The sequence below is a fragment of the Plectropomus leopardus genome, chromosome 2, assembly GCF_008729295.1.
Source record: "Plectropomus leopardus isolate mb chromosome 2, YSFRI_Pleo_2.0, whole genome shotgun sequence".
NCBI lineage: Eukaryota > Metazoa > Chordata > Actinopteri > Perciformes > Serranidae > Plectropomus > Plectropomus leopardus.
The window spans coordinates 31,053,612-31,079,280 of record NC_056464.1 but is presented as its reverse complement, the minus strand read 5'-3'; the positions used below and the strand labels follow the sequence as shown (position 1 = coordinate 31,079,280).

Here is a 25,669-nt window from a genome sequence, read left to right as displayed (position 1 = left end):
TGTTCATTTCAGCGCCTAAACATGGCTGAGCACAACCAAAATCACAAATAATGCAAACTCCATATTAAGAGAGTCATTTTTGTCTGTATTGCCTTATTTCCCAAAGCACAAGAAACCCACAAACACCTGCTAACATCTGGCTTTTTAATGCAATTAGAAAGTGTACAATCGGCAGTCACACCCAGGTTAAATTATTCTGCAGTAGACATGGGTATTTATCGCCTCCAGCTCTGATCGGCAGTGATGAGAACCGAACACTAGGGTGAACACGCTAATTTTAGCTCCTTAACCGGAGAGAAGCATGGACGCGGCGCCTTTAATTACCTGTCTCCGCCGTGCAGTGCTCAAACATCGATTCAAATTAGTCTGCACTGAGTTTGAAAAGGAGACTGAAAAAGTAAGAGATACAAAAAGAGAAGTAACCATCGTAAAGTTTTCACAGGCCTCTGTCCATGCTGCTTTCTACCATCTACCTTTTCTCCGGTCCGTCCGTGATGTTGAACGTGACACATAAAAAATAAAAAAAAAACACACACACACACACACACACACACGGAAAGGCACATAGGTCCACTGAAGAGCCGTGTACACAGCTCTGCTTTACTGGCAATGGGAAAGCAGTCTATAACCTATTCTGGTTTAAAATACATGCATGCACACGGTTATTTTACAGGTATAAGAACAATTTGTCACACCTAATTGACAAATAAGTCTTAGCCGAAAAAGTTTTCTAGCTTCTGGGTTTACCTCTGTGGTATGCCACACATTGTTACATTGTTTCTCTCAGCCTGAGAAGAGTTTGCAAATCTAAAACCACAATGGCTCAAACATTCATAATAGAAAGATTCCTAACTGACCTGGTTTGAAGATCAAGGTGTCCTGTCAACAGTGTTATAGATACCTCTTTTACAATTTTTTCAATGCGAAAACGCTTTCTTGGCCTCGGGGTATTTTTTGCCACCAAGTGACCATTGGGAAAAAAATGTTGCAACGCTGAGCAGCCCTGCTGGGAGCCTGTTGCTACCACTAAGTGTCACATAAAAGTGTCTTTGAACCAGGACAACAGGTCCAAGTTTAGCAGAATGAGGCATAAGGTGCAGCCACCCCAAAAATCAATGCCCTCATATGAAGCGATGGGGTTTGCAGGAGGTTAAGTCTCCAAAATTAATACTTTTATCATTTTAATATTCTCAAACAACTAAAGGAAACTTTTATTTGCAGCATAAAACACACACACAGTAAAATGGCCAACACCGATGAAGCAGAGGGAGGCCAAGACATGGAAGCCCCAGAGGAAGAGCTGGATGAAGAAGAGGCCGCTTTACTACACTTTAGTAAATACTGCGAAGCCAGGCGTGCACTACCTTGGGAGCAGTGGACCTTCAGAGAAAAGGCAAACTACTATATGGACCGCATCTTCCTTGGTATCTTGGTCATTTTTTTGCTCATGATACTGGGAGAAACTGTCTATAAATTTTGGTATGTGACAAATGTGAAGAAGATTGCAGAGTTTGTGTCAGATTCAGTGGTCTTTCTGTTTGACTGGCTCTTCAGCCAGCAGAGACAGGAGGAGCTGTTGGAGCTGTAGATCGATAATAGAGGGGGTGATCACTGGATTGTGTTATGATTTTTTTAATATTCTTTTCTACAATGTTTTCGGCACATGTGGTAATACAAATGCCCAGGAAAGAATCAATTTACAGCTACATGTTAACTAGAGAAAAGGCTATGCATTAGTGATTTCTGAATTATAATTGATGGTGTATTGATGGAAATAAATAATGAATGCAACTGAATTGTTGTTGTGTCATACAATATACCTCACACAAGCTTTGTCGCGTCTTTAACTACTAATCATTGTCCAACTGTCGTTTTATTGTCAATAAAAGGTCATTTAGTTTTAAAGTTGGTATCATATAGTAGAATATATAGCATGATCTCAATTCAAAGCCCTTTAAGAGACAGTTTAGGGGTAAGTGTCAGATTGTAAACGGCTAAACTGAACTCTGCTGCATCTACCTGTTTATTCAAGTACTGCACAGTTTTGTGGTAGTTGTACTTAACATGATATTTTCCATTATTTTCCATTTCCATTTGTTGGACACTTAGCCTATAGTTACTTTTCAGTTACTTTGAACGTAACCCAATTGTTATACAACATAATGTCTATTTTGTCCAGTTCTAACATTACAATGCTAAAGAAATGCAATAATTATATTAATCCAATATTGTGAAATAATACTCTAAAAGGGACCATTCTGCTACTAATTAGATATTTTGATACTTTTAGTACATTTTACTTATGATACATCCACATTTCTGATGAAACTCACAAATACTGGATTTTTACTTTGCTACAGGAGTGTTTTATTTAACAACAAATACAGAGTGCTGATTAAATGAAAATGTTCAATCAATCAAGAAAAAATGAAGAAAAGTAGGGAGGGAAAAGACAGAAAAAGGAAACAAATCACATATACTACTATAGAATCACTTGCAGTGGAGGAATATAACTAAGTAGCTACAAGAACTCAAGTAGAAGTACTAATATTTTATTTAACTATTTTCTTTTAATAGCACTTTATAGTATTTTTACTCAACTACATTCAAGAGGAAAATGTTGTACATTTTACTCCACTTTAATTATCTGACAGCTTTAGTGCATTAAAAAGGAGAATTTTGGAATATAAAAGATATTACGAGTTGATGCTTTGTTATAAATAAAACTACCCAAAAATGTATATAGGTACAGCAGAAATGATCAATTATGGATTAGTCAATTGAAAGAAAATTGAGTGCCAACAATACCGCTACTTATGACATTCTCATGCAAAAATAGGAACATTTTATGCTTCTAGCTTCTTACATGTGAGGATAAACCTTTTAAAAATGTCTTATTTCTTTCATTATTTTTTAAAAGTTTTTTTTCCACATTGAGTACTTTAAATACTCTAAGCACATTTCTTTCATTATACTGACATGGTATTTTGGTTACATTTTCAATGCAGGCCTTTTTCTTGTAACTAGGTATTTTTACAGTGTGGTGTTGGTAACTTAATTTAAATGGATCTGAAAAATTCCTTCACCACTGCACACTTTTATTATACAGTTTTTAATGCATGTATTCACATCAGATTTTTCTATTGCTTTGTTTTAAAAAAATACTGAGGAAACACTGATCAAAATAATGAAAAAAGACGACAAAATAAAATATCAACATTGCTACTAATCATTGACCTACCCGGGACTGTGATAATCAACAACAACAAAATATCATTAAGTATATGAAAAATAACCACTTTTTGTGTTTTTTTTTTCATTTAAAAAACAGTGGCATCATGTAAACAAACTGGTATTTCAGGGGTTAAAATCTAGAAAATGTATATATATTTGATAGTTATTATCAGGACTGATGTTGGTTGACAAATGCAATGCAGTGGTAGTTGAATATTTATATAGTATTTAAACAGCACTTTTTAACGGGGTACATTTTTTGTACCAAATGTGTTGTTATTCAGATAATTGAAACTGTGCATGAGGGTTAAGAATACTATTTAACAGTGTAATTGGAAGTGTTAAGGAAGTTGTAATTTATATGTTAAACACACAGAGTGGTATTAAACTACGGGATAAATGTGACAGATTTATTTCATTCACCATTTGATCTGAATGTGACGTAGACGTCTGTCATCCAAACGGACCAATGAAATCGGCGCATTCCACTATTCTACAGTTTCCGGTACCTCCTCCTTCCTCTTTTCCGGATTTTCTAGCGTGACCGACGTTTCGTGTCTATTTAGACTTAAGTAAGTAAAATATGAATAAACTAAACTGTGTTTGGCGATTTCATATTGTTTCGCTGTATATTTAATGTGTTATGTAGTCGAGGGCTGAGTGTAATACCTGGAAAATGCGGCGTTTTAGTTGTAGAAGCTGCTGACACAAATGGAGGCTGTTGTTGTAGGAAAAACACAGTCCGCCATGCTGTCTCTGTCAGCGCTAAAACACATGGATCACAGTTGTTAGGCTTGACTCTGCAGGAGAAGTAGAAAGTGCAGCTCAAAAACAGTGAAATACAAACAGTTAACACCGACCTTTGATCAGTTGCTCGGTGTCCGTGTGTGATTAAAGTCCGTTCAGTGAGACGTCAGCTAACGGTGGCTAAGCTAACATCAAACTGGGCTCCTCCTATAGCACATTGACTCACTCAGAGAGGAAACTACAGTATTTAGGCCAATTATGGCTTACTGGTGTGGCTTGTTATTTTTGTTTAATACTTAAAAATGTTTACTAAATGAACGTACACTACGACGTTGTCACTTGATAGACTTAGTTAAAAATAAACCCACCAAATGTGGACAGGATGGCGTCCAGCCTCCCGGTGGTGATACCGAGCACTGAAGTGCGACTCATGGGTGGACTCTAATTATATGATTAACTCCATCTGGGTCCCTTAAAAACAAGAGCAATTTGCACTATTTCAAGAATTATTCTGTATATGATAACAGTTGCTTCGCGCATTTTTCCACAATTAGAAGTTAAAGTGAATAGTAAATCACCACGTTTATTTGCAAGAATTTAAAATAAATGAATATTCCTGGTTTTCTTAGTCTTCCATGTTCGACAAATAAAATCTAATGAGGTTTGTGCTGTTGATCAGACAAAACAAGCAATCTAAATACTTGTCCACTATGGCTTTGGGAAATTATTTTTGTGCATTTTGTATTGAAAACCATTCATTCAACAAACAATCAGCATATCAGTTGATTAAAAATTAATCCTTTGTTGCAGAAAAATTCTCTAAGAATTATTGTCACAATAAATCATTTGAAATTGTCAGTGACAAATGCCCATCACAATTTACTAGTTAACAAATTCACTCTGCTTGTTTTGTCTAATTAAAAGTCTAAAACCCAAAGATAATGAGAATAATTTAAGACCATTTTCATCTGTTTAAAGATGACTTCAAAATCAGGAATTAGGAGATGTTTGGTAATTCAGCTCGAAAAATTGCAATAAATTTTATGACAATGTATTGACAATTTAACCTCTAAAATATAGAATAGGCAATTAAAGACATGGGTGAAATTAACTAAAGCAAGATTTGTAGTTATAGTTGGTCACTTTTAACTTTAAAAGAAAAGAATTGATGACAAAGTTCCAGCAGATTTCCACTAAACGCCTGCAGACTTGACGTCAGAGTTACACTCAAATCATTCACCTGTCACTCTGTGTTTCTCCTCTGTCACTGCAGAATGCGTTACGTGGCCGCTTACCTCCTAGCTGTGCTCGGTGGAAACACCAGCCCCTCTGCAAAGGACATCAAGGCCATCTTGGGCAGCGTGGGAATTGAGGCCGATGACGAACGCTTGAACAAGGTAAGCCCTGTAACACAATATCATGCAATTATAAAAACTTTTCAGATTTTGTTTTTCCGTTTTAGATGCTGTCTGGCTAAAAATCTCATTTTCTCTGCAGGTCATTAGTGAGCTGAATGGAAAAGACATCAATGAAGTCATGAACTCAGGTAAAGGCCTCTCAGTGAAAATACATTTGAAGATTTCAAGATGTCAAACATGAAAGATGGCTAAAAAATTGCGTATTTCTTTTGTCCACAGGCCTCTCTAAGTTAGCCTCCGTACCAGCAGGCGGTGCTGTAGCAGCTCCTGCTGCTGCTGCTGGTGGGGCCGGTGGAGCTGGGGCTGCGCCTGCTGCTGGTATGAATTTACTACTCAGTTTCAGCTTTAACTGATACAAGTTTAAAGTTTCTGTAGGATTGTTTTATTTGATAGCAGTGAAAATACTATGATGACCTCACAAATGAATCTGTGGTCACATTTAGCACCCTTAAAACAAACTTATCTATATAGTGCTGCTAAATATTCTCGCTTGCTGTTGTCTTAACTTTTTTTTTTCCGTCTCGTTTCCAGCGGAAGAGAAAAAGGAAGAGAAGAAAGAGGAATCAGAAGAGTCGGACGAAGACATGGGCTTTGGACTTTTTGATTAATCTGCCCTCTCTGTGTGTAAAAAGCAATAAAAATGTAAAAGGTTTACACTCATGACATTGTCTCTTTGTCCTTTTTAATTAGCCTTAAATCACTAATGACTGTGCAAAGGCTCCCAAAGACTTTAGCGTTCGGGTTCCGGAAATAAAATGTCTGGCTTCCAAGACTCGATGATGAAAGTTATTTTGTTGCCGGCTAAAAATAGTCCAGACTGTGTTACACATCATCATTTGGCAATCCTGCGCCTGCATGTGGTCAGTCTATGCTGCTCTTGGTCAGATAGCTGAAACCACATAATGGCTCCGGCTTAGACAAACCGTGATACACCGATAACGCAGAGACGGCGCCATCACCACAACTAAAAACAGTATAGGAAGCTTTATTTGTGTTAGATTTCTTTTTTTGTTGGTGTTGTTAGTGAGCAGCAGAGAAACTGTTTCTTTAAAACTTTTTATCTGTAATAAATTTATGTTAAAGACCACAACTCATATTATCTGGTAACACAGTTCACAGATTGATTCTTATTTCCTGACAAAGTAACAGAATGGAGTTGTAAAATTTTTGAAGCTATTGAGAAACTGATGTGAAACAGGAACTTCACAAAGTGAAAGAGGTCAAGAAGATGGCAATGCTCCTGATTAAGCAACAACTTCTGTAAACTTCAATATATAAATTTCTCAAATTTAAAAAAAGTTAATAACATTAATAATGTCTGCCGTCCAGTTGCCTGGTATCGTGTCTGCAGGGACACCCCAGGGCAGAGCGGTCACTAATGTTTTTAATCACACCTCTGCTTCCCTGCTATGATCAGCCAACAGTCTGCGGTAAAATAATAATTATTATTATAAGAAACTTAACTTATATTTTATACCATAAAATGCAATTAAGTGTTTTCAAGAGAAATAAATTAATAATACAAGTTTGTAAAGACGGAGCTACATAGAGAAAACAATAAAATAATGAATCTGAAAAGAGATAATAAAAAGTATGGTACTTGCAATAAAAACATGATAACAAAATAACAGAAAAACCATAGACACTAAGATATAAAAACCCATTCAGATAAGTATGAAACATATAAAAGAAATAGAAAATAGTAACAATGTAAGGAAAAGCAAATTGTAATTAACTAAAAGCAAGATCATAAAGTAAACTTGGGCTGCAAAACCATCAAGTTACTGGACTTATCTGTGATTTGTTCCAAAACATTCATGCAAATCAAAAGAAAGCTGCTTTATTTTGCTTTTTATAATTATTTCTTTTGGTGCATAAAGCAAGCCAGCGCTAAACATCATTAAAGAGCTGTTTGGAACACACACAGATATGCAGCCAAACAGATACGAAGGTACAAAATCATTTAGAGCCCTAAAAACCAGAAAAAAATTCCAAAATCAACCCTCAACCTCACAGGCAGCCACAGATTTGTGATACTGGGTCATTTGTTCACATTTCCTGGATTAATCTGATGTTACAGTAAATGCGCTGATCTGACAGAGCCAGGACTTGAGCAACTCGCTGTGTTGAGACGTGAGTCATCAGACGAATAACAATTCACCTTTTGTTATTTAATCTTTATGTAACATTAATTGTGTGACAGCTTACTTCGTCACCGTACTTTTAGACAGTTAGGTAATCCTTGTCAGAAAAGCGACAGCAAATTTTTCCACGACCTGCTTTCTTGGAAACCTGTCAACAGTCTGTCTGGTCACCTAAATTTGGGTCAACAAAACCAGGAAGTTCAGCACTAGTTGCACCTTCGCGGTACGGAAAGAAAACAAGTCCTCTGATTGTAAAGTAAACATGACTTTCAAGAGCTGGCATTGCAGGAAAATCCAAAACATGCAAAAAGAAATGTGATGCTAAAATGCCATGTCAGCAGAGGGACGCACAGTAACTGGAGGTAAGACATGATTTGAACACACATAATATCATCCAGGGGTTTTTATAGTTTCAGTTTAATCCCTTTAAACCTGATCAAAGTTGTTTGATTTCCTTCAAAAAAAAAAGAGGGGGGGGGCGCAATGAGCAATTTAACAAGACATGACCCAAAAAATGAGTTGATGTATGTATGTATGTATGTATGTGACTATGTTGCATAACACTGCTGGATGCACAACAATCCCCCACGAGCCCATTAGTTCTTGCACGGCAGGATATTAAGGCGCTCCTCTGTGACTGTCAACAGGCCTCCTGTCTGCAGGGGAACCTGTTTCTCAGGTGAGAGCCATCACAGCATGCTTTAACCACGCGACTGACAGACTGTCACATCTCATAATTATCTGGTGGCTGCAAATCTATTATAGATACTTGCTATCAACAATCAGCACCACACATGAAAACACATTACTGATGTTTAGCTGTTTAGCCCACGCTGTGCATACAGCTGCAGCAGTTACTGCCATGACATGTTAAAGTCAGTCTTGCAGGAATGTACTTTAAAAAAAAACCTTCCCATGCTGCAGGCTGTTTGCGCTGCAGCTCAGAAGGTATGCAGAAAGACTACAGAGGTGTGGCAGAATCAAGGTCTCACTCATTCCTCCTCTTTTACCTCTTAGCCTCCTTTACGTAATGGAGCAATGCTTCCTAGCCTTTTTTGGCCTGTGAGGCCATAAAAGGAAGACCGTCTGCTTCCGACCTTTCTCACCTGTTGCATAATTCTGCAAGTGGTTACTTGTTCCAACAAAGATTTTTCAAAGTTTTAGAAAACATATGAGTTAAAATGATCCTGTAGTTCACTGAAAAAAGGCAAATACATATAAAGTTAGGGCCACACCATTAACCAATTATAACTGAAATGGCAATGTTGCAAGTGCAATATCCATATTACAGGAAAGATAAAATATTTCACAACAAACTAATGAAGCACTGAGGTGCTACAGAGAGGCCCGGTCTTTAAGTCCTATTTTAGACGCAAGGGAACATGATTGTTTGGTACGGACCCCAGCAAAAATTACATCATTATTATTTTTCATCCTTTTTTCAGTGATATTGAAAGCACAAATTACCATTATCATAAAATTGTAACTCATATTGCAATGGCGGTTAAAATACTCGCAAATTTTACTTTTTTCTTGTCTTAGCTTTGATTTCACATTGGTTTATTTATTGAATAACACTGGTCAATACGAAAGTCCACTAACCTAAGAATGAAGCTGTGTGGTTTCATGACAAAAACAAGTACAAATTTCAGTATTAAATATATTTAATTTGAGAATACACCATGAATGCCAGCATTCAATCATCATTTCAGTTTAGTTTCTATTAAATAAGGTTTTGCTTATCTTACACATTAAAAAAAATTATTGCACCATTGTTGAGCTTATTTACATAATTCCATTGCTCTGTTAATTACAAATCAATGAGCAGAAAGAGCAGAACTCTGTTGGATTTCTTTAAAAAAAAGCATCACATTTTAGTGTCATTGTAGAATCAGCTGTTTGTGAGTCTTTGCAACATGTACTGTGTTTCCTTTTTAAGCTGATCCTCCCAATGAAGGACCTCAGTCAACACTACCTACTCAAATCTACCAAAGCCATTCGACCGGTTTTTCAGAAAACATCCTGTTGCAGCAGAATTACACAAGTTTTCTATCATGAAACAGTAAAAATCAATTGAAAATGACAACTAGCTGTTGTTTTCAAGCATAAAATGTGTTGGGTGGTCCCCTCTGTTTTCAAAAAGGGGAAATGCTTGCAACACATCCTTAACCACACGTGTGGCGCTGAGAAAAGTCACACACTTCAAATGCAGCAGCGGTTTTGGTTTTTGGCTGCCTCTCAGTCGTCGCTGTCAGACACTGGATGATCTGAACACGCCTGTAAAAAAAGACGAGTTTAAAAGCAAAACTCTGGGCGACTTTGTTTTTGTGACAGTTCATTATGCTGCAGGACCATTTATCACAGATGTACTGTACATCAATATTATAAACTGAATCATTATGTTGTTTAAGAAAACAAAAATCACCCAAATTCTCTGTTTTATCTCTTTTCAACAGATCTGATTCTCACCTGTTGGTATTCAAATCGGTCCTGGAGATAACGGTTCCCCAGGCCCGTAATGTGACCTATATTCTGTTTGGACAGCCCGGCTATCCTGGCTGTAAAATCCAGTGTGAAGGCTAACTTGACAAGCTCAGGTGCTGTCGGTAAAACAGTGGGAGGATTGTGGGTCGGCGATGCTTCTGTCTCCAGATACGCATCAGCCAATTTCTGGAACGAAGAGTATGACATCCTCTGGAAGAAGCTGCTCAGGGTGGGGTTGTCTTTCAGCTGGAGATTAGGAGAAGAAGGCAGTCAGTAAATACATTACACTTTCACCTATAAGAGATTTTACTGCTAATAAACATTCATGGTACAAGGAAAAAATACACCATAAATAGCTTAAACACTGCTAAAATAGATTTTTTTATGTTTTTAATCATTCCAGCAGGTGACTAGCCAAACAGATGATTATCAATTCAACTCAGGTACAAAGTTTGTTGTCATTTTGTTGCAACTAATACCAATAATTCATTTGAAGGGTACGTTTTGTTTCTGTTTCTACGTGACTAATGGAGAAAACATCATTAAACTGGTCCAATGTTGAGCGAGATCTCTGCAGCCAGCAGTGGTAAAACACGCTGTACTGTAAACACTCAGGGCATGTTTGCACAGTCAATTTACAACCAGAAAAAGGGCTTTTTTGGCCACTGACAGGCTCAGATTGTTATTATAAGTGTCTGACAACATTATGCAAAGGACCCTACAGACCCTTTTTTTTTATTAAAGAGTAAGATCCTCCCCGTTTAACCAGAAAAGGCCCTCAAATCATTATCAACAAACTCACCAAACTCCATTTAAATAAACAATACTTTTATCATAGTAAATCACACTTCATTAAAAGTTGACAGAAACAAAATAAAACCCACAAAAGCCATCTTGTTTCGTCTGTCGACCGCTCCAACGATCACCACCTCTGATTTGGTTGAAATAATCCTTGAAATCACTCAGTTAGATGTGAAAATACGATGGCTAAATAAACACTAAAATGACTGATTATCTAAATAAAGTCTAAAGTGTTTGGCGATGATTTAAAGACGTGTTTCTTGTAAACAAAAAAGGATCTTCCTTTAATAAAGTCTTTCTCTACAGAGATCCTTTAAATAAGGTAGTAAGACACTTAGAATAAAGATCTGAGCCCATCAGAGGCAAAAGCAAACACTTTTAGAGGACGTAAATTCATGGCGCAAACATGCTCTGAGTAGTTACACTGCAGCCTGTTTTGCCGCTACCTGCTGCAGCCCCATCTCACAATACTGCACCAGTATTATATAGGGTCCAGGTGGAAAATATAGGGTCCAGGTTGAAAAATACTAAAGCTACCTTTCAACACTTCCACTAAAATTAGATAAATTATTAATTAATTAAATCAGTCTTAACAATGCCCATAAATGGCGAATCACAATTCACTAAAGTCCAAGATGATGTCATCTAATAGCTGGTTTTGTTCAACCGACAATCCAGATTACAAGAGTCACATGATATTCTGTGTTTTGAATTGGGTCTCCTGACTCTCTTTGTACTTTCACTCGTTTTCACCGTTGCACGCCCTCTCTCTGGGGCTTTAAAAAGGGTCTTTATTGTATCACTTATCAAGTTTCAGTAACACTGATGAAATACAAATTAAAAACACGGCGGCTAACATGAGGCTTTCTTGTGGAGTTTGTACTAGGGGTTGACAGATTATCGGGATGGCCATTATTTGGCAATTTGCTGATTATCTGTATCAACATTTTATTTTAATGCTCACTGAGTCACAGGTCTGAGTTTTACACCCAAAGTTTGCAAAGAGAGCATCAACATGAGATGAACTTCAGGGAGATATTTTTATTTATTAATTTTTTAATTTAAATTTTCACTGAACTTTATAAAAAGAAAGTTGTAGGTAACTAACTAGGTGCCAGTTTTGATTAAACATTTGCTAAAGGCATTTAAACAAAGCTTTGTGTTGAAGTTTATTATATTCCAAATTCTAAATTTTGACAGAAATATTTTCTTTCTTATTGTAAATGCATATTGGTTCCAAATACTGGTTATCAGTACTTATAATCTGTTTCAGCATCAGCCCTGAAAAACCAATATCGGTCGACTCCTCGTTTGCACCTTTTATTACACTGACTTTATAACACTTTTATGGTTTATTGATGCGCTTAACTGCTCTCTGTCAAAACTGCTGAAGTAGCACACATGTGTGATACCTCAATCATCATTCGTTCAATAATGATTAACCAACAGCATAACCACACTCTATCTGAAGCACGAAAAGAAATGATTCTGTAAATACCCCCAAATTAAACACCACAAAAAGTTTCACCGACTAATACACTGACCTTGTCGTCGATGGCATCGCCCTCCTGTTTTGTCAAATCAATGATCCTGTTGAGTACTTCCTCTGAGAAAAAACAACAGCGAGGGAAGTGTGATCAATAAACTGAACAACTCATTAACGTTATAGATGATTTCATCTCGAACTCGAGAGGAATGACAGGACGATGATACATTTTCTAATTTCACAAAGTCATCACAACTCGCCACTCAAAAGTAGGTCAACACGTACTATATTTATCAGAGAAAGGATGTTTGTTGTCTGGTGAGCGTAAACTGTTTTTGTTTTAGTACCGAATGTTCTGTCAGGTTAAAATACTGTCTCAGAGCATTAACACTGCCACACTCTTGGCACGTTTCATTTAGGTGATGAGAAATAGTTTCGTACCATCAGATAAAGGTTCTGCTTCCTCTTTTTCTTTCACCTCGTGGATAATTTTTTCCAGTTCCTCTGACACTTTCTCATAGTAGGACAATGTCGGTTCCACGCTGATCACATCTGCAAAGAAACATTCAATTAGTAATTGTACTTCTGCAAAAAAAAAAAAAAACAGCAAACAGTTAAAGCATTTCTGCTACAGATGTCCCCTTATTCTGGTTATCAAACAAAGATTTTACAATTGAATCACATCATTTTTCATGTCTTACATCACACAAATGAATATACAGTTGTGTTCACTCCTTAAACGTACCTTCCACTCGGGTTATGTCAGCAACGTTGAGATCTTTAAAAGGTTTAATCACAGATATCCGCCTTTTGGAGAACCTTCTCTTGATTGATTTTCGTCCCATGGACTTCTTTCTTTGTGAAATGGCTGGAGTTGTGGGCAGACAGGTGACGACAGACTCAGAGGCCTCTTCCACAGAAGGGGCCTCAGGTATCTCTGATGGACTGTCCTGCTCTTCATCTTTGTCGTCGCTACTTTTCCGAGAGAAAATACCAAGAAAACTTTTCCAAAAGGAAGGCTTTTTGTTCTTTTTTGACTTTTTGGCGGGTTTCTCTAATTCCTCAGGGCGTGTCTCCGGGTGATCTACTTGAGGTTCGACCGCAGCAAACGGACCAATTTCCTCATCATTTAATCCTTCGCCCAAGTGAATTGAAGGGTCGCTCGAATGTCGCCTTTGCTTTCTCGGCATTGTCACCCACTTTTCTTTCCTCCCGGCCTTCCTATCTCCCAATGTCCCCTCATTTAGGCTGAGGCTGCGCTTGACGTAAACCTCCAGCAGACGGATTGTGTCCTTGTGAGGCACAAAAATCAGCTGGCCATTATTAGGCCTTTGTGTTTCTGTCTGTGTTTCCATGGTGGGACGACTGCAAGAAGAAGAAAACAAAGTCACGCATACAATATACCGAGACGGATGCATCAAACTGAGAAAGCCAAGAGATATAAAATGAATAGTTGATTAATCTATCAGTCAAGTGACATAGAAATAGCTTTTGTCATTTCAAAGGCAGAAATGCCAAACATTGTTTTGCCCCAGATTCTCAAATGTGAGGATTTGCTGGTTTTACTGTGTTAGGTGATAATGAAGTGAATATATTTGAGGTTTCAGGGTGTTGCTTCAACAAAAAAATTAAAGGAATAAAAGAAATAGTCTTAAGGTAATCACATTTTTTCTGACATTTTATAGAAAAGAAAGGTCCGTTTCACATCAAGAAGAATTAATCAAGAAAATGAATTTACATGTTTGTCCACGTGCCACAGTGGCAGAGTGGTAGATTCCAAAAATGTACCAGCCACTCATGTTTTGTTTGTTTTTTTGTGCTGGTGAATGAAACAAATCTAACAGCCAATTGCATATTTTAGCAGCATTTAGATGGTGATGGTAATTTCTAAATCTGCATGCAAAATATTTTAGTGTTCATTGCCGCTTTAAAAAAGCAGCACAACAAAAAGGAATAAATAACAATAAGGCATTATATTAAAAGTACAAATAACACGATTAATGATAATAATAATAAAGAAAAAATGGAAAAAATGACTAAAAAGGTACAGGCTGAAGCTTATTGCCTACTCCTTTAAAATATCATATATTATTAGGTAACCCTTTACTGCTTAGTTTAAGCTTTTCAAGAACAAATATGGAAAAGATTGAAAAAAGATTAAAAAAACAAAGTCCATAACATTTCATACACAATTATAATCACACCTCATTTTTCCATATGTTAAGACAAAAAAGACAAAAGCAAAACAGGGACAAAACTGAAAGTGAAATGAATGAAAGCAATCTTAAACTGCAACTCTAAACTGTACTTAAGTTGCAAATCTATTGATTTCCTTATGAATTAACCTGCCAGTTACTGTCTTGTTCAATCAATTATTTGTTCTTAAAAAAAAGAAAGAAGTGAAAAACACCCTCCAGCATTCAAGTCAAGACAGGCTAAACACCTAAATGTATTCAGTGTAATTTCATAAGAGTAAAAAAAAAAAAAAAAAAAGGAAATTGGAGCAGTTTGATTCTTGCTTAAAAATAACTTTCAAAAGTTTTTAAAATGTTTAAATAATTTTTAAAAAATAGCTATAAAATTATCAATCGGTGGATTAAACTGAAGCCTTAATAAAAATGTTACAATTAATCTCGTAAAATATTCAGCTTTAAAACTACAGAAAAACACTTCTTCACTATATTTATCATGTTGACCAAAGGGAGTCCTGCAGTAACTGTACTGGTACAGTTTTTGGCTATCACAGCTGCAGACGCGTAGAAACGCTTTAAACAGGAATAACAGCAGTCACTTAAAGCTAAAAACTTGAGGTACTGTATCTGTGGACTCACCTGGTCTCCTTCCTGCAGAGCTCCGTGTCCGCGTGCAGAGGTTATTAAATGTGCCTGAGTCGCAGCAGGTTTGTTTAAAGTCGTCTCTGTGATGAAGGGACTCTCCGGTCTACCTGCTCACATTCTCCACCCATGTTTGGACACGTCTCTGCCCTCCTGTCACCTGCCGCCGCCTCTCGTCATAGTTACCAAAAGGAGGAGGGCGGAGGACGGGAAAAAAACACATCTCTTCCTGGTTTGCATGAGAGCCGTCAGGTGTCAGGTTTTAACTCAGCTGTTTATGGTTTCGCTGCAGCTCTCGGTTCTGCTGTAAATCTTTCTTCCGTAAGTTTGGCCACGTTTCACAGGAAGTGACAGCTGCAGAGTTCACTTCCTATCAAAGATTGGCTTTTAGAGGAAACAGCCTGTCACCGTCAGTGGCGCTGCCAAGGGCGGCCAGGGGGGACATGGCCCCTCTGATACAATAATGATATAATAATTAAGACTTTCAAGCAATTACGCCTTTAAAACCTGGGCTAATTGACTTGACAAAAACATGGACGTAAGTCAATGAGCAACTTAAGACGAAATGAGCTAGAAAACAAGCAAGAAATTAGTAAAAAAAAAAACCAAACAAACATAGAAACACAAAACATGGGAAAGTTAAAAAAACACACAAAACAATAAAAAAAAAAAAGCAAGGAAATTACCTGGGCAAAAAAGCAATTAAAATGTATAATAATTCTGCAAAATGATTTTAAATGTTTAACAGATAATTCTAAATATAGTTCTCGACATTTTCCCCTAGCTTATAAAAACACAATCATTTTCTAAATTTAAAAAGATTTCACGCAAAACAAAAGTACAAAGAAAACACATGGGAAAGTTAAAAAAAAACAACACAAAAAAACAAAACAAACAAAGCAAGGAAATTACCTGAAAAGTGGTTCAAAATTATAATAATTCTGCAAAATCATTTTAGATATTTAATTGTGATGATTCTAAATATAGTTTCGACATTTTACCCTAGCTTATAAAAACATTTAAAAAAAATGTCTAGATTTAAAAAGAAATTGTTGCAATTTGCAGGACATTTCTTGCCAATTTGCTCACTGCCTTTCCCCCCATGTTTCTGAAAGAAATTAAAACAATTTTCACAGGGGTTTGCAGGTTTAAAAACTTAATTAATAGCATGCGCTGTGATTAATTAACCTAAATTAATCACATACATTAATTTTTTCTGTTAACTTATTTTTTTAAAAAATCAATTCAGTTGAATTTTGGCAGATGAGTTAATCCATGAATATTTTTTAGTATGGTCAATGCAAATGACAGTAACACCAAGGTAATTATAATTGCTCACTGAAGTCCAGTGATCCCCAGTCAGCGCAATATATTTGGCTCCTGCCACAACAACTTTTATTTCCTCTTTTCTGTGCCAAAAAGCTGCTGGATTTAGGACACAACTGTGCTTCTCAATGGCAGCGTGTAAGCTGTGTCAGAAGGTGCTATCTGTAAAGCCTCTGCTGACCTCCTGCCCTCTACCACAAAACTGGTCTGCAGTTCATAGCAAAGATTTTCTTTTTTAGGCCACCAAGGGAGGTAGTAACAGTGCAGAATCACTGTCTGTAAAATGTTTGTGACCATGTTTTGATGGCATGTTATGTGCCTGACCCACCGAGGGAGATTTAAAAAACAGCAAGAAACAGTTAGCAGCTAACTCAAAGAAGACCAGCAGCAGAAAATGTCCACAAACTGGGAAAACAGAGGACAAGAGCAGAGGACTAGATCAGCTGCAGTATAACAGGGAGGGTAAATGATTTTTATTGCCATGGTGTGCCGTTGTTATAGAAAGCGTTGCCGACGTGCACTGTGTCATGTTGCCAAACGTCACACTGGAGGCAGACATTGCAGTGTTAAACATCACGCCCATCACACCGCTCTTGCTTTCCAGGATGCAAATGTGCGGTCTGAAATCACACACTGGAGCAAAATAATGCCGCCATTGTTTAGTTCTGTGCAGACATGCAAAGGCGGCAAAAGAAGGGACTTCATAGCAGCCTTATCACGTGATCTCTGTGTAGAAAGGGATTTTAACTAGATCACTGCGACAGCATAAGCAAATTACTTTAGCTTGGGCTTATAGAGCAACAAATCATTCTAATATCTATAATCCATGTAGTATAATATATGGATAAATGTGTTTTCCATAATAACACAAGCTGTGTCATCTGTAATATATAATCAGTGGGCATGCTCCTGAATATAAACAGATAAAAATGGTCCATTCTCAACATTCATTGATTCATTTAAGGGGAACTGTAACATAACAACAAGTCTGCACGTCACCCACAGTTATTGCACAGCTACAACACCAGGGCCAGTGTGTGTTAATGATGCCTTCAGCAATGTAGCCTGAAGCTATTTTTTTTAAACAGAGTACTTGTTGCACTGTGTAATAGTTTCTCATTAAATATGGGGTTGACTAAAACAAGAGGGACTTCCCGAATGCTTGAATGGTGAATGGTTGTCTATAAAATCTCACTTGAGCTTTCAGCATCTTAAGACTATGCTGGAAACAGTGTTTGCTTTAAATATTGACGTGTGTTTTACTTAACTCACTTTCACATGATATCCCTTATATTGGTGTATTTTTGTACACCCATAAAAAACAATAAAAAAAAACATTAATCATTAAACAAATAAGACGAGGACCTCAAAGGAGGTTTGAGAGAAACAAAGTGTCATCATAATCAACCTGAAGCCAGGCTAAGTACAGAATACACACTGTACAATGCTTTTCGTAAAAGTTTAACTATTGTTCAACTATTTACTGTTTTTATGATCTAATTTTTGACAAAAAGCTACATAAATCACTTTGTGGCCTTGCTCCGTGAAACGTGCTATATGAAATAAACCGAAGTTACTTAAAATTATTTTGTTTTGCCGATTAAACTTCATGGAGAACTTGGTGGTTTAAGTTTGAAGTGCTGTTGAAATGGGCTGAGTTATGGTGGGAGAATACATATACAAACATACATTTACTTGCATATATAGTCAGGTTTATATATACAGCATACACAAGTAATGGTTTGTGATACAAGTATGTAATAATATTGCAGAGACATGAGGCTGAAGGGCTGCAACTGGTTTTGATTACTCTGTTTTCTTCATTTAATTCATATTTTTTATAATCAATTGATTTGTTTTTTGGTCTAAAAAATGTTAGAAAATTGTGCAAAAATGTAATTAAAGGGTTTTCAAATGCCAGGGTGGCATCTACATATATTTTGATTTGTCTAGCCAACCAATGAATCAACCGAGATTATTATTTTTTTTTTGTCAACCAAGTCATTGTTTCAGCTCTAAACATTAATAATAATAATAATAATAGGAAGAATAAATTGATTTTTCCCATAAAGCTAAATATCCTTCTATCACTAGTTTCTTTTTTTTTTTTTTAAATGAAAAGCTTTAAATATTTGTTTCCACGGTTATGTTGCACCTGGTTTCCTCCACCTCATTGCAATGACCCAAATAAATTCCTTGCATTTTCACCTTTGTAATTTCATCAATCATTTACTACGAGCAGCATGCCGGTGAATGATCCAGGCAATTATGCCCGCGCCTCAGACAGTTTTCCCAGGTTTGGAAATCTCTACTTTTCCCTGCAGATATGCCTGAACTGGGATCAGCCTGTTGTAGTGCTGTCAGAGATTTCCAGGAAGAGACTGCGATTGGAGTAAAACTTATTTCAAAGAAGGAAAAAGTTCTTCCTCTAATTTTTCTATAAATAATCTTTTCTTTTTTTATGACCAATGCATCTGACTGCATGAGTAATCGCTTATCTGATCTATTTACAGGAAACATGAGACGCTTTATGTAACCAAAAGTAAGATTACCGGTTAGTTTGTGGCTCAGCTGAGATATCAAGCTTCTTTTTGTTTGTGCTGCATCGTCACGAGAGACGACAGCAGTTTGATCATATCCATTTATGACATCTTAAGAGAAACTAAGATTTTAAATAGGCCTGACTTAATTATGTTCAAGATTTACTGACTCGCATGAAAAATGTCAACAGGACCTGAACTGTTTACACATTTGTTTTATATTTGTTCATATTCTATTCAGTTGAGGACAGATTTGAAAATATATATATATTTAAGGGATACTAGTGACTCTGAAAATGTATCTCAAAAATAATATTGTTTATATTAAAAGAAAGTCATTACATTTTAAGATAAACCTAATGACACCTGCTTGGTAAATTTAACATACACAAATCTGATTTTCCCAAATCATCCCCCTGTTTAAATGTCTTTTGATGGATTTTTTTACATTTTTATTTTAAAGCAGCCTCGAACATTCATCAATATAACTATTCTTTTGATGATCCGACTACTTCATCATTTTTTAAAATGCTTTCTTTTTCGATTTCCTTGATGTTAAATGTTCTGTCTTTGTTGACGATATGTGGAATTTAAAGTTAATTGCAAAAACCCCTATTTTGTGCTTTGATGAGATTTTATTTTATTTCAAATGCAAAACGACTGGCTAAGGTGAGAGAGAAATCCAGGCACAGGTACAAATGACTGGCTTTTTACATTTATTTAAATATTTAAAGAGAAAGTTAAATTTAATTTAATCAGATTTTTGTCAGCTTAAGCTGGACAAAGCCCTCGTGTGCTTTAGGTTGGAAGAAATGAATCATAAATGTAAAATTGTCAAAGAAAATTTTAACAACACCTTTCCTATTTCACCTGTCTGTATGCCAACAAACTGACACCAAAGCAAACAAATTAGTGAAATCCTTTCACCAGTTTGTTTTAGTGTAGTGCCACAGTGAAGCCACAAGGTGTCACTCTAAACACTGTGAAACAGCGTCCTCTCTTTGACACAACATAACATCAGTCCTGTCCCCAGAAATGATCAAACAGTTCTCTTGTCACTCCTGTAGGCAGCAGCAGATCCTAACTATATTAAGCAAGTATTTATATTTCATGCTTCTTTATATTTCAACTACAAATACAATTTTACAGACAAAATACATAATGAGTGTATAAAATGTTATGCATGGTTACAGATTAAACTACCAAACAGTGTATAAAAAAAATAAAATTTGCTACACTTTGACTTTAACTTTGCTACTATAAAAAAAAAACAGCTTACACACTGATGCATCAGTAATAATGTAATAATAAAACACCCAAGCACATGAGTACTTTAACTTGTGATACTTTAAGACATTTTGCAAATTATACTATGTACTTTTACCTACTCTAAAGGGACACTTCATCCAAAAGTTGTAGAGATGTCTCCCCTCTCTCTTTTACAATGGAGCTAGATGGCACTCGGCTTGTGGTGCTCAAAGCTAAAAAAAAAAAAAAAAAACAGCTTGAGTTTTTTTAAAAAAACTCAAATTGTCGGAGATCATGACCTGGTTACTCAAGATAATCCACAGACCTACACATCATTTACATCGTGCACTGACAGGAACACGAGTAGATGCACGCTTCCTTCTGCGTGGTAATAAAGTTGGCAGGTGTAGTTCAGTAGAAAGAAAATAGTTCCTACATGAAACTGCTCATAACAAGGTCTGTGCATTATCTTGAGTAACTGGATCATGATTTCTGGAAAAAGACATTGCTGTTGAGTTTTTTAAATGTTTTGATTTTTTTTTTTTTGGCACCACAAGCTGAGTGCCAACTAGTTCTATTATATTGTAGAGAAGGCAGACATCGCTAACGATGTCGCCAACACTCAGCAACTCAATCACTCACAATTTAGACTGATAAACAGCACCTCAGGCAAGAGGAGAACGTATTTTTTTGATTATGGGATGAACTGTCCCTTTCACGTATAATGAGGTATGTTTTTATAGCAGCATTTTGTTGCAACTTTTGGTTTACAAAAACTGTCTTTTAAAAAACTTGTACACATTTTCTAGTTTGTGAAATGTGTGACCTTATTACAATAAGAATATAACCAAATACTATATTCTGAAGTCTAAATGGATGCTTCTCTTTTTATACCCGGAGTTTTGCCTTTGGTTAGACTTTCAGTAGTCTCTCCTGTTGTTAAAATAATTAAGATAATTGTCTGCTCAGACTTCCAGATTCATCTTTGTTATGCACTACAGTTTGATGACCCAGATTTTGGCACACTCGCTTCGCCTCTCTAATCTAGTCATCGTTAACATTTTTGTCTGTCCCAGATGTGAGAGCAGCCTGTGGTCACCTGAAGGCAGCACTGTCTGATCCCGGGTGATACTCAGGTCACCTTCTTCATTTTTCATGGGTGCTAAGCAGGACAAATGTGAGACTCACGTTTCGTCCCACAAAGTCTGGCCATTGACCTCCAGGGCTGACGCACTGCAGCGGAGCAGTCACCGTGCAGTAACCTGTCATAAATCTCCATCTCTTTGAATCATTGCTCGCCCTCTCTGTCGAGGGACTCCACTCTCCCATCTTAAAATGATAGATGGAGCGGCAGGTAGAGCAGGACTGAGCTAACAAAGCACATTCAGGTGGATACCAGAGAATACAATGGCTCCATTAATTTACAGTAGCCTGAACATCCAAAATTATTAGTCATCTGTGTATACAATACACCCTAAAGGTTTTACTGATTTACTATGATAAGTAAGATATGAGCTGGAGAACTAGTGGTCCTCAGAGTGCCATGATGGTGAGATTAAATTAAAAATGAAAGTGTTTTAGTAATTGACAAAGCAACATGATTTTTGCGATATCAAAATGTGCTCAAGAATTCACATTAAAAAACCTAATTCAAATGCATAATTCCAATGGCAAGGCAAGTTTGATTATTCAATCACCATCATCGGGTAGAGACCAATCAGCAACCGAGCTGAAAAATGAAGTTAATCTCACAGCCACTCGAGATCAGCTCCAGGAGTGATTCAGTCCTCATAGATCTCTGTGTTGAAATGCTCAAATCTACAGCAGAAATAAAAAACATACAGCCTGATACAAATCATGCTTTTGGTCTCTATAACTTATTTCAATATTCACGGCAACCGTATGGTGGGTGAATATTTTTAATGTAAAACTCAGCCGATTATAAGGTTTAAAGCTCCAACGTCTCATACAAAACGATCACACCTGGCTCAAAATCACAAGACAGCAATAACGGAAATGCCAAACTCAAGACTTCAAAACGGGAATCCACAAGCCAAGGATGGCGTGACAGTAACTACTTCCAATATTTTATGCAGACTGTTTAAGACAAATAACTTGCCATTAGTTGGGTTTCCATTCTAAATTGGTGCAACTTTTAATGTAATTTTCAGAAAAGCAACAAGAGAAAAAACTCGAACACATTTTTTCATCCAAATATTAAAAGTTGGTTCATTAAGATGAGCAGTGGGTGCAGCTAATTCTCCAGTCAGGTGCCGTTATACCACAACAGAAGACGGAAGGAAACAAAAGAAAACAATGGATGTGTAAAAACGGAGATGGATGATACAAATTGAGAGTTCTGAACAAATGATACTACAGCTCAGCTCTGCTTGTCGGAGCTCTGTGTACAAAAGCGTCCCATAAGCCATCAAATTACCATGACGAGAGCTCGTAATGGCCAAAGAAATGACAGAACGTCTTTGTTTATTTGCTGGATCTGTTTCTGTTGTCTAAAGTCGCATCTACTTTTTAGCGATACACCAACTTTTCCACGTCCACCAAACATAAAAACCTTTGGGAATTTTTGAGACTTTCTGGCATTTCACTTAGGGTTTTTTTTTAATGCACAAATTCAAAATGTCCATCAAAATAGGGCAGTGGAAATGCCATCTACTGTTAGCTACCTAACATTGCCTCGTTGCCTGAAAAGTTATGTTGGAGACAACACTGCGCTGGTGATACGCTGCTGAAATATGACCCTGAATACATTAAATTTGGTTTCATAATAGCCGGCAGTGCTGCTGAGCCAAAAGCACAGTGTGTTGAATGTAGTGAAATCCTGTCAAATGAGGCGCTAAAACCATCGAAGCTTCAGAGTGAATTATTCACTCTGAATTATTAAAACACACCAAAATGTCTTTTAAATAATTGAAGTTTTTAGGAACAAAGTCCTCCTGCCACGAACTCTCTATCAGGATCACAGGAGTTTCTTGTCATGTCACTAAAATGAGAGAATGTGAGGGAATCTGTTAATGTGTAATATAGTCTTATATTTACTGACATCTGAATGCAGTAAACACAGAAATGAACAGCTGGTGGGATGTCAATCTTAAACTTAAAATGATGAGATAATACACAGCATGCCTGTAAATGTTTTTATGGATAACTCCTATTAAATGATGAAGCATGTAATAATCTGTAATTTGGTTATTGCCAACAGATCTCATGAAAAGACCAACAAATGTTTTTCTCCATCTATGAATATTTTGCCGACCTCTTTAAAAATCAGGTCATGACCACATTAATTCATATTTAAAAAGAGCTAAGTAAAAGCTGGGCAGACAAGATGTTAAGAGAAGTATTTGTTGGAGACTATTTTCAGTCACAGATTTGTGAGAATTCACAGCAGCAGGATGATGTTTGTGCAGTCAAAATATCTACGGTTGTTGTTAAAGGAAAAATCAAGATCATTTGTTGACAATAACAAAAATAAAATGTCTCCAGCCTCATGCGTTAGAGGAAATACTGAGGAAAAAGACAAATATTGCCTACTGTATAACTATTAGCCAGGTAATATAAGATATATTCAAGTTGATACGTGTGTCATACAACCATAAATAGAAGGATGTGCGGGATGACTCACGGATGATATCAGGCAATTTCAGCATGAGTGAAGCAATGCAACTGAAGTCAAGCTGTTCTCACACTGTGTCAGGACGCATGATTTCCCATCACTCCTAGTAAGAAGCAGGGTGTTTCCACCTGTTCGTCCTTCATCCTCTTCAATGCTGAGAGAGCAGATGGAGCACCCCATAAACTCAATTTATCTCGTGCCAAAAATATGGGCTCGGTTGTCATAATGCACCTTTTTTTTTAAGGCAAAGATCTTTTGCTTTTCCATTTAATCATCTCTGCTCTTTGGTCAATAAAGAAGCTATAAAGTAATGCAAAACCCCTGTCTGAATGTTCCTGGTCAGCAAAGTCAGGGCACAGGATCAATGGCTCGAGTAATACTGTAGGTGAGCTCAGCTGATCAATATTAAACCCATGAGGATTGCTGTGCCACTCAATATTACACCCGCTGTGCTCCTGCATTCGCACTTTGATCAAAAATGTAACGGCAAGGTCACGGCAGGGTGATCCAGCCCGATGCCACCTTTTGAAAGTTGTCCTGCATCCAGGAGAGTTACCGTCACTGGAAGAAACAGGAGACTTTTGGAGGGATTTAATACAAACACAAGCTGCCCAGTTCCAAGTGACTTTGTTCTCTGGAGGGCGTGAACGACAGTACGCAGGGCTGCTGTCTGTGCAGGTCAGAAATGGGCTTATAACGTGTCTGCTGACAGAACAGTAACCCAATCCAGCTGATATGAGTCTCTCTGGTGTGAGACCTGTCCATTGTTCTCCGTTAAAGGAGTGGGACGCAGCTCATCGCTAACTTGGAGAGTCATGCAACAGTGATATTTTTAGATCCATTAAGGGTTGCAGTACAGTCTGCTGTGTCACAGAGATCGGACACTCTGCTGAATGGATTTCTTGGGGTGATTCTTTATCAAAGGCTGGATGGATGCGATCTGCTCGTGGAACACCCGATGAATTATAAATGACAGCCTCACGTTGACTTTGACCTTGCCAGAGCCACCTGTCAGTTAAACGCTAAAATGCTATCAGGACTCGTCTCCGGGTTATCACCGTACGATCAGTGATCAGCGGGGCAGAAGGGCGGCCCGCTGACCTGACCGTTAACTAGTGACAACAGGAGCAAGCCTCTGACACAAAAACACAGCCAGTATGTTTCATCCTGAATCGACTCCGACAGTTTCGTCTGACAGAGAAAGGAATCATCTCAGAAAAAGTTTCAAATTGTGCACAGATCAAATTGAGATATTGTTCCAACATACTGCCCGAGAACACGTCCTTGATGAGACTGTTTGGGACAGTAAAGCATCAAATGAGACAGCCAGCTCAGAGACTCTGAGGCCAAGATAGATAATCTTATAAATGATTCATTTGGTCTGCATATTTAATTTGCTCCTTTTGCTTTTGAAGCTATCTCAGTCAAAGGCATTGTCAAGTTCACGGCAAAAGAATTTTCCATCTAGTGAAGAGTGGTGCTAGTAGAAAAATTAAAAAACGCTAATTTTATCACTATCCGCGACAACAACAAAAACTCCTCAGAATGTCGGCTTTCCATCTGTTGCACTTCTGCATGATTTGATAATCCTTTCTGATCCCATCATCTATTTTTAGCCGGGTTGTATCCTACTCATGTCTTAATTAGATAACAGGCTTGTTACAGAACACACAGCTCATCCACTCTGCCATCTACACAACATCAAATACATATATATATATATATATATATATATATATATATATATATATATATATATATATATATATATAT

The 25,669-nt window shown here is 37.0% G+C and overlaps 2 protein-coding genes across 2 annotated transcripts; one reads left to right on the top strand and one right to left on the bottom strand.

The window, feature by feature from the left end:
• Window positions 1-3,735: 3,735 nt before the first annotated feature.
• rplp2 (ribosomal protein, large P2) lies at window positions 3,736-6,059 on the top strand. Its single transcript, XM_042508683.1, has 5 exons — window positions 3,736-3,806; window positions 5,255-5,378; window positions 5,479-5,527; window positions 5,619-5,717; window positions 5,931-6,059. Exons 2-5 carry the CDS (start codon window positions 5,256-5,258, stop codon window positions 6,005-6,007), a joined length of 348 nt encoding a protein of 115 aa, XP_042364617.1. The 5' UTR covers window positions 3,736-3,806; window position 5,255; the 3' UTR covers window positions 6,008-6,059.
• A 3,130-nt stretch (window positions 6,060-9,189) lies between these two features.
• On the bottom strand, window positions 9,190-15,480 carry LOC121950669. The gene is made up of 6 exons (XM_042496749.1): window positions 15,146-15,480; window positions 13,060-13,679; window positions 12,756-12,866; window positions 12,373-12,434; window positions 10,013-10,273; window positions 9,190-9,820 (listed from the first exon to the last, which is right to left on the bottom strand). The coding sequence occupies exons 2-6, from the start codon at window positions 13,667-13,669 to the stop codon at window positions 9,782-9,784; spliced, it is 1,083 nt and encodes a 360-aa protein (XP_042352683.1). The 5' UTR covers window positions 13,670-13,679; window positions 15,146-15,480; the 3' UTR covers window positions 9,190-9,781.
• Between the last annotated feature and the right edge of the window lie 10,189 nt (window positions 15,481-25,669).